This window comes from Miniopterus schreibersii, assembly GCF_964146895.1.
Source record: "Miniopterus schreibersii genome assembly, chromosome: 17".
Taxonomy (NCBI): domain Eukaryota; kingdom Metazoa; phylum Chordata; class Mammalia; order Chiroptera; family Miniopteridae; genus Miniopterus; species Miniopterus schreibersii.
The window spans coordinates 20,950,235-20,967,145 of NC_138117.1; the positions used below are offsets into that span (position 1 = coordinate 20,950,235).

General features: G+C 43.8%; 1 protein-coding gene across 2 annotated transcripts in view; it reads left to right on the forward strand.

Annotated features, from left to right (window-relative positions):
• CHD7 (chromodomain helicase DNA binding protein 7) overlaps positions 1–16,686 on the forward strand; it is a 178,062-nt gene extending 161,376 nt beyond the window's left edge. The window contains exons 26-38 of one of the 2 annotated variants that reach the window (XM_081117201.1): positions 951–1,080; positions 1,469–1,541; positions 1,700–1,757; positions 2,432–2,660; positions 2,895–3,103; positions 3,229–3,894; positions 5,000–5,160; positions 7,519–7,746; positions 7,979–8,422; positions 11,315–11,536; positions 12,565–12,705; positions 12,905–13,009; positions 14,712–16,686. In XM_081117201.1, coding sequence (XP_080973327.1) covers positions 951–1,080; positions 1,469–1,541; positions 1,700–1,757; positions 2,432–2,660; positions 2,895–3,103; positions 3,229–3,894; positions 5,000–5,160; positions 7,519–7,746; positions 7,979–8,422; positions 11,315–11,536; positions 12,565–12,705; positions 12,905–13,009; positions 14,712–15,623 — 3,578 coding nt within the window. In that variant the 3' untranslated portion in view covers positions 15,624–16,686. The remainder of the gene's footprint in view (positions 1–950; positions 1,081–1,468; positions 1,542–1,699; positions 1,758–2,431; positions 2,661–2,894; positions 3,104–3,228; positions 3,895–4,999; positions 5,161–7,518; positions 7,747–7,978; positions 8,423–11,314; positions 11,537–12,564; positions 12,706–12,904; positions 13,010–14,711) is intronic. The other variant, XM_081117202.1, reaches the window with a different exon arrangement.
• Positions 16,687–16,911: the final 225 nt, after the last annotated feature.

The window sequence follows — 16,911 nt, forward strand, 5'->3', positions numbered from 1 at the left end:
GGCTTTGTTCCAAGCAATATTTCACAAATGTCAGTGCTGAGAACTCCCGGCTCCCCTGAGTGGGATGCAGCCTTGTTAACTTTGAAAGGCTGGGGATGCAGACCTGGCATGATATATACAGTGAGCGATTCCTGATTATAATCCCAATTCTCTGGAGGTCGCCGAGGTAGCCTCAGCAGCCCGGCCTGACTAAAGGGGAGAATGATGGCTTATAAAACCTTTCATGATTATAGTTTGGCTTGCGGCTCTACAGCAGTTAGGAGCGGTGTGTTGTAGTACACATCCTAATTGAATTGTGCTGTTCTGCCTACGTACTGCAGCGACGTTTTGTGAGCTCAGCCTTAAAATCATTTTCCCCGCACTGCACTGTTGGGATCTGCCATTTCCCATCTAGTCAGCTTGGGCAGTCAAAAAGCAAATTGCAGTTTGAAAGCCATAGAGGGAACAGTGTCATCTTACTGACATGCATCATCCTAAACCTGATAAGACAGGTTTGCTGGCCTGACGTGGACGGGGGTTTTCAGCTAGCGGTGGAAGTTTCTGCAGAGCTGAGGCTGCTCACCGGCAGGACAGGGTGGTCTTGGAGTCCCTCTGTGGAGGTCGTAGAGGAGCATTATGAAGTCTTTTAAATGTCAAGCAAAGTTAGATCTTGGGGAAAATAGGGTCAGATATCTTCCCAGGCACCTTGCAGTTATGGTGAACCTGTTTTTCTCTTAGTATTTGTGGTCATTCTGATAACGTCCCTGGAATATAACTTGGCCCCCAAAATCTGCCCTGGAATTGAGCAGTTCATAGAACGCTCTGCTAAAACAAGGTTCTTTTACATACAACATAAATGATCACCTCAGTTGAGAAACGGAGCCTATGTGTTGTGGCAGCGCTGTGTTCTGTCAGTAACGGGCCTCTCATTGTCTCTGTGTGTGTCCTCTGGGCTGGCGGGGATGGCACAGGCTACGAGAAGTACAATTCCATGCGAGCTGACCCTGCGCTGTGCTTCCTGGAACGAGTTGGTATGCCTGATGCCAAGGCCATTGCTGCTGAGCAGAGAGGAACAGACATGCTAGCAGATGGTGGTGACGGGTAAGGAGGACATTTTAAAATTTTAATAAACTTTACATCAGTGTTGCATCTATTGGCAGGGCTCAGTTCCTCCACTGCACGGTGCACTATATTGTGTCTGATTTGAACAAAGTGGCATTTTCCAATATAGTGTGCATACATATCATCGTGATTATTTAAACATGATATAGTATCTAGGTAATCTGAAACTCATCTTTTCCAAGTGATGACAGATACCCCCATTCTCACCCCCAGTCCTCCCACAGTCCCCCTCCCTCCACGGCCACATGTTTTAAATACTGAGAGAATGGCTTTTGATGTTGAACCCAGAATTAAACGTTGCATTAGGCAGTCCTCTTCCATCTCTTCCTATCGGTGTGATTTAAACATTTTTAAATTTTTTATATAGGGGAGAATTTGATAGAGAAGATGAAGACCCGGAATATAAACCAACTAGAACACCGTTCAAGGATGAACTAGATGTAAGAGCTTGAGTGTATTGATTTTTACAGCACCAGTCAGATGTTATATGCCCATATAAGACTTGTTAAACTTTATAGATAATGGCTTTCTCTTTAGAAGATAAAGCAAAATGAAATCCCAAATTTAAAATAATTCAGTTTCTCGCTTTGCTTTCAAGGAATTTGCCAATTCTCCTCCTGAAGACAAGGAAGAATCTGTGGAAATTCGTGCCACAGGTATGGCTCCACCAGAGCTTGGGCAGCAGAGCACACGTGCGCTGTGTGGGCAGCTCCCTCAAAACGTTATCTTGTGTAGACCAATGCCCCTCTCTTGGGAATAATTTTAATTCTTATTTATTGCTGGTTTTTTCATTACATTGAATTTCTTTGATAAAATGACTATTTTTTGGATTAAGATAATTTATATATTTGTTTTATATCAGTTAGTGAAAACTTTTTAAGCCTCTTTAGAAATATATCTCCAAAAAAATATAAAAAATGAAAGAAATGTAGCTCTTGGGAGTTGGGCATTTGCCAAGTATCTGAAATGTTGGCAGTTTTTAGAAAATACTGACCTTTTGCCTAATGTAAAATCATTAGCTAACAATTATGTGATATTTTTAAGCTCAAGATTATTATATTACAAGAGAACACCCTTATAATGTAGTTTGTGACAAAGTATGTATCTTTATGTAAAATAAAATTTTTCCCCATAAGGATTTTAAAAAGAAATGGTTTATAGGTTTCATACTAGTATTATTTTTTATTAATATTTTCAAAGTGAGGGCACTCTGATGCCCTTTCCCACATTGTCATTTGAATGTTAATGAGTCATTTTGTTTTGGTGGAAAATCCTATGTGTTAGAAGATCGAAGCTACACATTTCAAAACTCCTTTTTCCACTTCCCCAGGGAAGCACAGTGAGAGTACTGCTGAGTTAGGCCAACTTTACTGGCCTAACACCTCAACCTTGACCACCCGGCTGCGCCGGCTCATTACTGCCTATCAGCGCAGCTATAAAAGGCAACAGATGAGGCAAGAGGCCCTAATGAAGACTGACCGGCGGCGGCGGCGGCCTCGGGAGGAAGTGAGAGCACTGGAAGCGGAAAGGGAAGCTATAATATCTGAGAAGCGGCAAAAGTGAGTTTATTTCAGGGTTTTACCCAATTCCTGGTACGTTCCTCTTCACTCTGCTCTTCTAGGCCAGCAAGAGGCAGGAATCACATGAGAGATAATGGCCATCAAAGCAGTTCGTCTCCCCACCCCCAAAATAAGTACCATGTATTAAGTGTGGGGCAAAAGAGGAAAAGAAATAATACATTTGAAGCCTTTTTACCCAAGTACAATTCAAGCTAATGTCTTCTTTCCTAATAGGTGGACAAGAAGAGAAGAGGCTGATTTTTACCGTGTGGTGTCCACTTTTGGGGTTATTTTTGACCCTGTGAAACAGCAGTTTGATTGGAACCAATTTCGAGCCTTTGCCAGACTGGACAAAAAGTCTGATGAAAGTCTGGAGAAATACTTCAGCTGTTTCGTGGCCATGTGTAGGCGAGTGTGTCGAATGCCCACTAAGCCAGATGATGGTAGGTCCATTAGTTACAAAAGTCCAATATACTAAAAGGCCAATAAAATGAAAAATAAGAGAGTGAACAATTTAAAGCCTACTTGGGTTTTTCGCAAGTAAACACAGTTATTTTCACGTTTTCAGAACCACCAGACCTCTCCATGATCGAGCCAATCACAGAAGAGCGCGCCTCTCGAACTCTCTACCGCATCGAACTGCTCCGGAAAATACGGGAGCAGGTTCTTCACCACCCTCAGCTGGGGGAGAGGCTGAAGCTCTGCCAGCCGAGCCTGGACTTGCCGGAGTGGTGGGAATGTGGCAGGCACGACCGAGACTTGCTGGTGGGTGCTGCTAAACACGGGGTCAGCCGGACGGACTACCACATCCTCAACGACCCTGAGCTGTCCTTCTTGGATGCACACAAAAACTTCGCTCAGAACAGAGGGGCTGGTAACATAGCGACCTTGAACCCACTGGCGGTTGGATTTGGCCAGGCTCCTGCAGTCATCTCATCCACTCACGTTCAGGACGAAAAGGTGATGGGGCAAACCGAAGGCAAAGTGGAGGAGCCTGAAAACGCAGCTGCCCAAGAGAAGCCTGCAGCGAAGGAGGAGGAGGAAGCCGAGGGCGGGGAGAAGGGCGGTAAGCAGGAGTGCGAGGCCGAGGCCAGCTCTGTGAAGAGCGAGCTGAAAGGCGTGGAGGCCGGTGCCGACACGGGGCCCAAGTCGATTTCCGAGAAGGGCTCCGAGGAAGACGAAGAGGAGAAGCTGGAGGACGACGATAAGTCCGAAGAGTCTTCCCAGCCTGAAGGTAACGCCTGCCCCCAGGCGCCTCCTGTGAGGCTGTGGCAGTGCGCCCACTTGCCATGTCACTCAGCCACAGGGGCTCTTTTTTTCGTTTCTTAAGGGTAATTAGTGTGCATTTCCTTCTGTGAAGGGATAATTTTAGGTTTGGTTTCGATGTACGTTCTGCTCTAATAAGGCACAGAAGCATGATATTTCCAATAAGTTAATCTCTTAGAAGAGGTTTGCGGACACGTAATTTCTGGATTAAGGATAGGGGTTAACTTTATAGTAGCAGTGTATTAAAAATGCCAAGTGATTTTATTTTTTTAATCACCTAAGGACATACTGAGAGAGAGAGAGGAAGGGAGAAGGGAGATTGAGAGAGAGACAGACAGACATCAGTGTGAGAGAGAAACATTGACTGGTTGCCTTCTGTCCATGCCCTGACTGGAGATCGAATCTGCAACCCAGGTATGTGCCCTGACCAGGCATCAAACCGGCAACCTCTCGGTGCATAGTATGGTGCTCCAACCAGCTGAGCCACTCCTGCCGGGCCCAAGCGATTTTAATTTGAGCAGTTAATTGTGAGGGACAAGATTCATGCGCTGAGTAAACATTGCTAGTTATATTTAAACAAATGATGCTTCATTAATGCAGTTTTAATTCAGAAGGAAAAGGTAGGAGTAGAATCTGAAAATAACCAGTTTTCTTTGTACATCACAATATTGAGCATATTGTAGTGCTGGAGCTGGAACTTTGAACTTGGCCTAAAAGGTTAGCCCTTTTTCCCGAGGGGGGGGGGGGGCGGGGACATGGGTTCTTGAGTCAGAGCCTTGGTCATCCCTCGGCCTCCTCTGAGATTCTCTTGCACGACGTCAGGCGACTAGTGATGTAACCTCCCTAAGCTACTCCTCTTCTTCGTCCGTAAAATGGGAATAACCATGTCACGAAAGGGCTGTCACAGGCTTTAAATGACAGGATTTGTGAAATGCCTGATACCATGCCAGCCATGCTCTAGGTACTCAGTAAAACGGAGCGGATTGGCATTCAGTCCTCTCATTGTGTCCTTCCTAAACTTCTTTTCCAGTGATGTTCTGGTTGTGAGTAACGCACATTCACTCATTCCTCAGCAGGAGCCGTCTCTAGAGGGAAGAATTTTGACGAGGAGAGCAATGCTTCTATGAGCACTGCTAGAGACGAAACCCGAGATGGATTCTACATGGAGGAAGGAGATCCTTCGGTAGCTCAGCTCCTCCACGAGAGAACATTTGCCTTCTCATTTTGGCCGAAGGTGGGTGGGTCCTGTGCTGTGTTGTTTTGTTTTGTTTTGTTGACCAAAAGAGAGTGTGGGGTGGAAGGAACTGTTCTAGCTTGATCTTTCAAATAATTTTAAGGTAAACTTTGACAGAATGTACAAAGACTGTAGATGTTTCTCATGTTTTAAAGACTGATCTGGAAAAGCCCAAAGAAAAAAGTCTGTAGAATACTTTTGTAATAGGATAGGAAAGGTGACATAAAGGGAAGATATTAAGAAATAGAACCATAAATTTATATGGACTGTTTGCTCCTTGAGGTTTTTAGGGTGGTAATTGTGTTACCAGTACATACGGATTATTGTTTCAACAGACTAACCTGTTGGTGATATAAAATGTACGGACTTAACTTAATTTTTTTTTAATTCAGGTAAAAAAATGTATAAAATGAAATTTATGATCTTAACCAGTTTTAAGTGTATAGATCAGTATTCTCAAGTATATTCATATTGTTGTGAAGCAGATCTCCAGAACTTTTTTATCTCGTGTGACTGAAACTATATACCCATTAAACAGCCCCTTCCCCTGCCCCCTGGCAACCATTATTGCACTTTTTGTTTCGGTGAATTTGACTACTTTAGGTACTTCATATAAGTGGAATCATACAATATTGTCCTTTTGTGACTGACTTATTTCACTTAGCATAATGTCCTCAGGTTTATCCATGTGACAGGGTTTCCTTCCTTTTCAGGGCTAGGTAATATTCCATTGTTCATATACACTGTGTTTTCTTTCTTCATTCATCTGTCATTGGGACACTTGGGTTCCTTATACCTCATGCCTCCTTGTAGTGCTACTGTGAGCATGAGTGCATTCCTGTCTCTTTGAGATCTTGCTTTCAGTTCTTCTGGATATGTACCCAGAAGCAGGATTGCTGGGTCATATGGTAGTTCTAGATTTATTTTTTGAGGAACCTCCTTACTGTTTTCTATAGTGATTGCACCATTTACAATCCCACCAACAGTGCACAAGGGAAAATGTGTGGACTTTTAAACCTGTGTTTTAATTATTTTTAGTCTGAAGTAGGACTTTCAGATTTAAGACAAGTTTCATATATTTGGAAATCTACTCTTCTTCAGTCAGGAGGAGGTGGACTGTTAACCCATTCGGTCCAATATATTATGCGGTAATTCCAAATGTAGTTATCTATAACCAAAAGCAAAGTGGAAATTACTTTCTTAGGCTGACTAGCATAATTTTATAATAAATCTGTATAATTAGGGTCTGTTTTTAAGGGTGGGGAAATAATTATCCTAATTGCTGTAACAGAGCCTGTCTGGTTTAAAACAAACAACACAAAAATGGCTTCAGTCGACTCATCCCTAGGCTGGCACTCCATACTGTTAGTTGCATCAGAAACCATGTGAAATTTTTAACTGTAAAGTGTACTATCGCAGATATCTTTTTCTCTATATGCCCTCTCACTTCCCCTGTTATGCTAATCTCCCTTATCAGGTATAGAAGGGAGTTGCCCAGATCAGTCAAGTCTGTAGTAGCAGGCAGGCACGTTTAATCTATGGAAACTGGGTCTGAGCTGTAATTAGAAATTTTTAATGTACACGCTTCAGTGAAATTTGAGTGATAATAGGTGGGGAATGCAAATTGACATTCATTAGGTGTTCCTAGGTTGTTGCCCATTTCATAATGCTGAACTTTATTAATAGTGACGCTAATGATGTCCCACTTCCCGGGACAGGCTGTGATCCTGCCTGTGGATCTGAAGCACAGGAGCTTCCAGAAGCCAAATGCAGGGCTCTTTTGTTATCTGCTGACCTTCACCAATAGTTCTTCAGCTTGAATAAAAGTTATTTTTTTAAATATGGGGACATTTTAGAGGTGGCAGTCATGCAGTGTTTTCTAATTTATGTGGTTCTGTGTTCGTAATTGCAGAATATCAGGTTTTCTGTATTGGAGCCACCCGAGGATCTTCCATTATAGCCAGACAGTTTGTATGGAATTTGTTTACTTGTTTGTTTTTTGGTTTTCTTTTACATTTTGCCCACCAATTGACTTAAAAAAAAAAAAAAAAAAGATTCTAGAGAGAAAAGAAAGGAGAAGGAGAGAGAGAAACATCAGTGAGAGAAACAGATCGGCTGCTTTCTGCACAACCCCTGCTTGGTATCAAGGCCACAACTGGGCATGTGCCTTGGCCAGGAATTGAACTGACAGCCTTTTGGTGCATGGGAGGGTGCCCAACCAACTGAGCCACACAGGCCAGGGCCCACGAATTGACTTTCAAACCTTTTATGTTCGTTATCATTTTGATAGGAATATTTATCTAGTAATTTTCACCAGGTCTTTATTGCAATTTCATGTGATTTTTCTTGGCCCTCCAGGATCGGGTAATGATAAACCGATTAGACAGTATCTGTGAAGCGGTGTTGAAAGGCAAATGGCCGGTCAATAGGCGCCAGATGTTTGATTTCCAGGGCCTCCTCCCTGGTTACACGCCACCCACCGTGGACAGTCCCCTGCAGAAGAGGAGCTTTGCCGAGCTCTCCATGGTCGGCCAGGCTAGCGTCAGCGGGAGCGAGGACCTCACGACCTCTCCCCAGGTGTCAAAGGTAGGTCAGAGCGGTTTGTCTTTGCGGTTGTAAGATCAGCTGGCCCTGAATCTCCTCTCACTTTGGAAGCTTGTGTTCCAGTGGTCCTGCTGAGAAACACGGCTGCTGCTTCCCCAGCTCTGTCGAACAGCCAGGGATATCTAAGTCCTTAAGCTGCTTGCTCTTTCGTTCTGAAAGCCAGCTTGTGTCGCACATGGTCGGCGCTCATTGTTTGGTTGGCATTTTTCAATAGGAAGATGCTCTCAACCTCTCTGTCCCTCGCCAGCGGAGGAGAAGGAGGCGGAAGATTGAAATCGAGGCCGAAAGAGCTGCCAAGCGGAGAAACCTCATGGAGATGGTCGCCCAGCTTCGGGAGTCTCAGGTGGTCTCAGAAAATGGACAAGAAAAAGTTGTCGATTTATCAAAGGCCTCAAGAGAGGCAACAAGCTCTACCTCAAATTTTTCATCTCTTACTTCAAAGTTTATCTTGCCTAACGTCTCGACACCGGTGTCCGATGCCTTTAAGACTCAGATGGAGCTGCTGCAGGCAGGGCTGTCACGCACACCCACGAGGCATCTGCTGAACGGCTCCCTCGTGGACGGAGAGCCTCCCATGAAGAGGAGGCGGGGAAGGAGGAAAAACGTGGAGGGCCTCGATGTGCTTTTCATGAGCCACAAACGGACGTCATTGAGTGCAGTAAGTTCAAGAGCTCGCTTCCATGGTCTGTGCCCAAGCCGATAGCCAGGTCCCTCGCTGCCGGTGACGCTGGTCTGCGTGCCTCCCAGTGATGTGGCCTAAGGCTGGCTTCTTCCACCAAAGAGAGAGAGTTGCAGTGAACAGAGTCATGGTTCCGAGCTGCAGTTGCGTCGAGCATTGATGCAGATCACTCAGCCCGACCAGGTGTAGCTGGAGGTTTATGCTTCCCAAGACTCTGAGGCACTGGTTACTCTCAGAAGACCAGCCCCAAACAGAAACATGGTCTTGGGGGCCTGTAGTTGCCATCTCTGAGTTCTTGAGGTGGAAGAAGCTTCTGCTCTTACAAATATTGATATTTTTGGGGCCTGGTGTTTATTAGATTATCAAAAATGTTTAGTTTCAGACTTAAAGTATAAGTTCATATACAAGATGGCGATTGTAATTCCCCTATCTCCATAACTAGATATTTTAAAAAATCTCAACTGCATAAGGATCTGTGCTTATTTAGGTTTGAAGGGAATGTATGTGTCAATGGATTTTGACTTCTTTTTTTTCTTCAATTTAAAGGAAACAAGTGCAGTGTAATCAAAACTCCCTTCCCTAGTCTGTGTCAACCACACCACCTAAAAATGTGCTGCCTGAAAATGGCGAGGGTTTTATTCCAAAGAGCCTAATTCCATGCAGCTCCTTTTTAAAGGCTGATTAGTATTGGACATGTTCCGCCTGTTGAATTGAAACCTGAATCAAATACTGGTGCCCTGGACCTCCTTGTCTGCATGGGGGGCTGCCAGGGACCCTGGGCCCTTCCCCAGGGCAAGCGGGACAGTTTGGGAAACACTGCAATTTGAAACAGGGGAGCAGTTGTTTGTTTTAATACTCTTTTTCTTGTTCTATTCCATTCCTGTTATTATTTGCCCATTTTCTATTTCTTCAACCAAGAGAAAGTTAATAACTTAAAAGGGTAGGAAAAGGCGTGGTTGAATTAAAATCTAGTTGTTGCAAAATAGCATTCACTGGAATTTGCCTCCTGGTGAGGTCTGAGTAAAACAGAAGCATCCAGGTGGTTAAAGTTAATTTTCAAAATTTATTATCAATGCTCCAGTTGCAATAATGGTCATTTTTGTCGAGCATATGGTTACTTTTAGAATCTTGTGAACATATGTCTCATAGTGGATCATCTGTGGCTGGTTGTTTCAAAAGATAAAATTCTGTTTCTAGGTGTGTGCTCCCCAAAGTTGTATCTCTAGTGATTAACCTTCCTGCTTAAACCCACCCTGTTAACACTTTAACAGGTTTTGTTCACTGAAAATCATTTCTTTGTCCACATCAACAAGTTGGAGGTTTTCTGCAGCTCACACCTCTTTTCATTTACTCTTGTGTTCAATATTTGAATCGTGGCACATACAGAAATTTATAGTCGTTGCAACCAGTGCTATTTCCCTGTTGTAATTAAACACCTATAAACTTAAGGCTCACTTTATTCATTTCATACATCTTAAGTTGTACCTAAGAATTTATTGATATTTTTATTTTTCTAAAGTCACATTTAGCTCAGAACTCCCAATAGATGTTAGAGAATATACTTAAAAATATATATATATTTTGTTGTTGTTTTGGTGTTGTGGAGGGTTACATGCTATGTCCGCACTCAACCTGGAGATCATTTTGTGCTGCCATGAAAAGTCAGGGTGCAGCAATACGAGCGTTGGCCCAGCGCCTGTGCCATGCACCGGCGTGCGAGAATGAAGGCCTGACAGGTGCTTGCACTAGGCAGCTCAGTGTTTAAGATAAATAATAATCATCATAGTTGTGGGCTATGGTAGGATTACTTTGTGAGCCCAAAGGAAGAATGGGAATGGAAGGAAGAAGATATGAGAAGAAGCAGATGAGGAAGGGTCCCTAGAGGTGGTCATTCTTCAGTTAAGTTCAGAAGATTGTATAGAAGCTGGTCGTTTTAAAGGAGGAGGGGTGGGGAGAACATGTGCAAAGGGCCTGAGGCCAGGGAGAGCCTAACATGGTTGATGAACTGAAAGCTGTTGGCTGGGAATTTGGTGAGCAGGCGAGGTTCAGCAGAGGTGAGCTTGGAGGCAAAGTGGGGTACAAATTGTGGAGGGCGTTGATTGCCATGCCAGGAAAATGGATTTTATATTGAAGGTGGTGGGGATTCAGTTATCAAAATAGTTTAAAACAGGAGAGTATGACAAGGTTTTAAACTACAAAGAGTGCATTTTAGAAAATTGACTGGAGTGTAGCAGTGTGGAGGTTGGATTAAAGAAGGGTGGGATGGAACTAGATCATGGAGACCATTTAGGAATATTGCAGTTAATATGGGTGGGAAGTCAGAGCAGGAGGAGTTGAGAAACGGGCTGACATAAAAGATGTCGGGAGCTTGAAAAACCAGTTTGAGGACCAGTGGCTGGACGATGGTAGAGTCTAGACTTAAGTTAAAGTTGATCTTGTCAGTGTTGCCACATACACCTAACACAAAATATTCTACCACAACAAAATTGTACTATTTACAAAGTGCCAGAAAGCTATGTATAAACTGACTTTTGGAACGTTTCTTTAATTTAAAATTTTTTAATGATTTTTATCTGTGGATTTTTCAAGAGAGATTGAGAGGCTGCCTTTTGTGCAGATGAGGTCAGACTACACGGCCAATGTTGTATTCCCAGTGATTTTTCTACCTAATTAGTAATTCTACAGTGTAAAGAGTGATGTTAGTGTTTCACCCTCTAATATAAAAGCTGTTCCAAAACTGACATTGTTTCAAGTAACTTTTTTCCCTTTTTGAGCAAAGATTCATTGCGCTGGGATAGCTTTTTCTTGGGGTAGTACGTTCCCAGAATCTCTTTCCGTGTGAGAATTCAGACCCTTGTCAACTTTCTGCAGGAGGATGCTGAGGTGACCAAAGCTTTTGAAGAAGATATAGAGACCCCACCAACAAGGAACATTCCTTCTCCTGGACAGCTGGACCCCGACACGCGGATCCCTGTTATAAATCTCGAAGATGGGACAAGGCTGGTGGGGGATGACGCTCCTAAAAATAAGGACTTAGTTGAATGGCTGAAGCTGCACCCTGCTTACACTGTCGATATGCCAAGTTATGTACCAGTAAGTGTCACGGAGCTTGGAGTGGGGGGAGTCTTGCTAGGACAATCCATTTCATTCTCTGCCTTTAGCTTGAATGCCTTCTCATCGTGAATGTTTCCCAGTTTTTGGCATTATATAATTCTACATTAGAAAAGCGAGCTTCAGGTCTGTCCCACGTGAAGGGCAGCCTTGTAGCTGTTTGAAGACACCTATTGTGCATTTTCTTACTTCTCCATCTCTCACCAACTAGACATGAGTTCTTCAGTATTCCCTGCCTGGCATGGTTGTCAGGTGGTCTCATTATTGGGATAACACTCATGAATGCACTTTAATTGGTCTCCATCCCAGGTCTGACCCGCTCAGAATGCTATGAAGATGTTACTTGCAGAGATTTGACCAGCTAATGCAGCCCACGACTTTATTAGCTTCTTTTTAAAGCAACTAACTAATAGTTATGCCTTAGATTAAACAGACAGTCTCCAGATGATTTGTCATATACAGTGTTTACTAGCTAGCAACGCAAATCTTTTACTTCCATACTTAAACGTGATTGATTTTTAAACACTTATGGTAGGATTCTGCATTTCATTTTATTGAGTTCAGCCTGAGTTGTTTTCTGCCCCTCAGAATGGCCCTCCTACAAAGGTCCTCCTGTCCCTTGGTTGGTTCGCCTCGTGTACAGTCGTGTCATAGATGGGATAGCATCTCTGCATTCATTCCCATCACTGCATAGAAATTAACAAAGGAACTAGAGAAAGTTTTCTTTAAAAATAGCATGACGTGGTTAAACATGTGAAGAAAAGACTTTTAGCGGTGTTATTGATAGACAAAAGGCAAAGCAGATTCTCAGCTTACGAGTTTGTTTAGTTTCTTAATGTGTACTGAGGTTGGGGGGGGGTGGAATAGGACTTTCCTTTCAAAGAAAAGTATTATATCCAGTAATTAAAATAATTATTGAAACTTCCATAATAATTGAAAATGACTTGATTTATACAGGAAAAATAAGTTTTAAATACAGTTTTACTAAATATGTACTTTTTTTTTTGCAGAAGAATGCAGATGTGCTGTTTTCCTCGTTTCAGAAACCGAAACAGAAACGACATAGGTGTCGAAACCCTAATAAATTGGATATAAACACTTTGACAGGAGAGGAAAGGGTGCCTGTTGTCAATAAACGAAATGGAAAGAAGGTAAACGCTGTTGGAAAGGGGAATTGATCTCTGTGATTTCTTATCCCAGAAAGAAATGTTTTATCCTGATATTTTTAATTTTTTTAAAAAAAGATCACATTTCTTTCTGAATGTATGTATGTGATATGTGCATGAAAAGTGTATGTAGAGAGATGGTACAGGGAAGGGGAGAACTTATGTTTCCCACTCCTCTCCCCAGATGGGTGGAGCTATGGCGCCTCCAATGAAGGATCTGCCCAGGTGGCTGGAAGAAAACCCCGAGTTTGCAGTTGCTCCAGACTGGACTGATATCGTTAAACAGTCTGTAAGTACACGCTCTGCATGTCTGCCGAGGAAGGTATCTAAACAAAACTTTTCCTGAATTTTTATTTATTTTCTACTGGCCACGAATAGAAAGATGTAGAAGAATAGCCTAAGAGAATTGACATAATACATCATTTTCATACATCATAAATACAGTGTGTCTTGTGTCAATACATCATTAATCCCAAGCGTGTTAATTAGCTCTGATTTAAGAGGATTGTGTTGAAATGCACATTCACAATCTCAGAGGTGAACTTCCTACAGAGCACCGCCCCCCCCCAGGTAAACTTAGTTAACAGTCTACCTATGGAATGGAATTTATGGTGGATTAGAGTATTAAGATTAACTGTGATTTCTGATATTAAAATAAACCAGCAGCCGGCCTGCGTGGCTCAGCGGTTGAGCATCGACCTTTGATCCAGGAGATCAAGGTTTAATTCCTGGTCAGGGCACATGCCCAGGTTTCAGGCTCGATCCCCCGATAGAGGGCGTACAGGAAGCAGCCAATCAATCACTCTTGTCACTGATGTTTCTGTCTCTTTTTCTCCCTCTCCCTTCCTTTCTCTGAAATCAATAAAGATACATAAAAAAATTTTTTAAATAAAACCAGCAATTTCCAACCTTTTTCATCTCATGGCACACATAAACTGATAATTCCTAAAATTCCTCGGCATACCAAAAAATATATTTTTTGCCAATCTCACAAAAGAAATAGGTATAATTTTGATTGATTACCTACCTGTTTTACTCCAAAGTGACTTTTTAGAACTTCAGGTGCCTTACTTGCATACAAGGATTTCTGGTACCAAGAATTAACCAATCAGAAACAGCTTTATTATGTGATGTGCCCAATAAGATGCAATTCTATTATATGACCTATATATTTATGGTTCAAGACAGGGCATTCACACTGGATGGCTGTTGTTGTGTTGGCTATTGTCATTTTTTTATTTGACAATCTAAGGGAAAAGAGGTCAGTGCCTCTTACTAAATAGTCAGGTAGTCCACATTTTAAAAATACTTGCAGCACACTGGTTGAAAAATCACTAAAATACAACAATTCTGCCTAAATTTTTTTAAGATTAATTTGTTAATGATGTCTTAATTCTTTTTTGTTTGTTTGTTTGTTTGTTTTGAAGTATACAGTAAAACAGTTTATTTTTCTTTTGGTGTCTAGTAATGCCAACCCTACCACATGCATAGCACGTGAACTGCCACCGTGATCAGAATGCAGGCAGCCCCACCCCCCGGAACCCCCGGTGTCAGTGGCTCCCTCACCACCTCCCACCCCCCACCCTGACACCTGCTGATCTGTTCTCTGTCCCTAGAGTTCTGTTTTTCTGAGGATGTCATAAACAGAAGCATAAAGTGTGTAACCTTTTGTTTCACTTACATTGAGATTCAGCCGGGTGGTTGCATGTGTGTGGGGGAAGTTTGTTCCTTTTCGTTGCTGAGCAGCCCTCTGGCTCTACAGTGACCTCACTGGCAGAGCAGCCTTTGACAGTTTTTATGCACCTCAGCACAATCCAGTGAGCTAATGTGATGCTAAAATATAGAAACTTTGCTTTCGTAAGTTGTAGAGCGGAAATACTCGCTTGGTGTTTCCATTCGGAACGTCAGCTCTGAGGCCGGCGCAGAGGCCCCGCTGACGGTAAGCCGCCTTCAGCGGCTCTGATGGCCACTCTGCCCCTCTGCCCCTTCAGGGTTTTGTTCCCGAGTCGATGTTTGACCGGCTTCTCACCGGACCTGTGGTGAGGGGAGAGGGAGCGAGCCGGAGAGGAAGAAGGCCCAAGAGCGAGATCGCCCGGGCAGCCGCCGCGGCCGCCGCGGCCTCCACGTCGGGCATCAACCCTCTGCTGGTGAACAGCCTGTTCGCTGGCATGGACCTCACGAGCCTTCAGAACCTCCAGAGCCTCCAGTCCCTCCAGCTGGCGGGCCTCATGGGCTTCCCTCCGGGCCTGGCGACGGCGGCCGCTGCCGGAGGCGACGCCAAGAACCCTGCTGCCGTGCTGCCCCTCATGCTGCCGGGCATGGCGGGCCTGCCCAACGTGTTCGGGCTGGGCGGGCTGCTCAACAGCCCGCTGTCCGCTGCTGCTGGAAACGCCACTACTGCTGCCGGCCAGGGCGAGCCGGAGGACGGCGCCCCCAAGGGCGAGGAGAAAGGCCACGAGCACGAGGACGAGAGCAAGGACTCCGAGAAGAGCGCGGACGCCGCCTCGGCCGCCGACTCCGCCAACGGCTCCGTTGGTGCTGCTAGCGCCCCGGCCGGGTTGCCCTCCAACCCGCTGGCCTTCAACCCTTTCCTCCTGTCCACCGTGGCCCCGGGCCTCTTCTACCCGTCCATGTTTCTACCTCCGGGACTGGGGGGATTGACGCTGCCCGGCTTCCCCGCGCTCGCAGGACTTCAGAACGCCGTGGGCTCCGGCGCGGAAAAGGCCCCCGACAAGGCCGAGGGCGCCGCCTTCCAGGAGGAGAACCTCGAGGGCAGCGACGCCGAGGAGAACCTGGACAAGACTGCCGAGTCCTCCCTCCTAGAAGACGAAATGGCACAGGGCGAAGAGCTGGACTCGCTGGACGGGGCGGACGAAGCAGAAAACAATGAGAACGACGAGTAACCAGTACCAGTTCCCGTTGAAGTGTTTAAAACTTTTGACAAGTGGTAGTCCTACTGTTTACACTCACAGTTAATGTTCATACCTAGTTTTATAAGCTGTTCTGTAACATAGTGTAGCAAAAAAAAAAAAGGAAAAAAAAAAAGTCCAAGTCATGTTATACAGGTGTGTCAAAAGGTATCTTGGTCATTAAGTATTGTGCAGTGCATTATTTATTATCCCTAGGAGAGATGAAATTTGAGAGGTGATCATGTCTTTTTAAGGAAACTCACATAATGCTCTGCTTTCTCCCCTCTTCTTTTGGTACCATTGGTATTATAATAAAGAGCAATTTGTAACCGAGTGGCACTAATGGAAGGAAGCGCTGCTCAAAGGAAGTATGAAGTTATATATTTAATTTTTTTAATTTTAATTTCTTTGCTGTGAAGGTCAGGATGAAATTTACCATACATATCACACTTGCTCATTTGTCTCCCTTTCTGACGGTAGGGGGTTCCCACACTGGCACAGACACACACCGTACACTCTGACAATCTCCACGTTAGTGTGAACGTCTCTGTCCGGAGGCGCAGCAATAATAAGGCAGCTGTTGAATGTGAAGGGTCCCTTTGGAAATTAACCTACTGGGAGGGTTCTTGCCAGATAGAACTACAGTTCCATTGTCTCGTGGTCTTGTAATGCACTGGTATAAACAAACTAAATAGATGAATAAAGAGTGAGAGAATAGAGAATCAGGTACCTTTTTTAAATTAAAGGACTTTGTTACTTTAGCCACAAAGCTAAAACAGCATTACCTCAGCTCTAAACTAGCCTTGAAGTTTACAGACATGACTTTGTAAATGTATTGTTTTTCTTTGTTGTGATGTCCTTTTATTTTTTTTTTCCTTGAAAACTGCTATCATGTAAGATAAAATGTAAATTGCTGCCAACTGTAGTAATGATGCTTTTAATAAAAGTGACCCATGATATGCAGAAATGTAATTATAGAATGTAGCGTGTAGGGGAACTGGTGTTCACTCTATTTTTTGTATCCGCAATAGATGCAAATACAGCATTCTGGCCTTTGTACAGTTTCTTGATATATCCTATTCTACTAGATTAGCTGTTAGTAGTGCGCTAAACGGATTGTCTTCAGACGAGACGGCAAGAGAAACCTTAAATTACCTGCACATAATTCCACTCCAGATATCTCAGCAGAACCACACACAAAAACCCCCTATTACTCCCTCCAAAGGGCATCGGCGCCCGAGAATACTTAAAAATGTGTGCAGCGCCTGATAATGTGGTACAC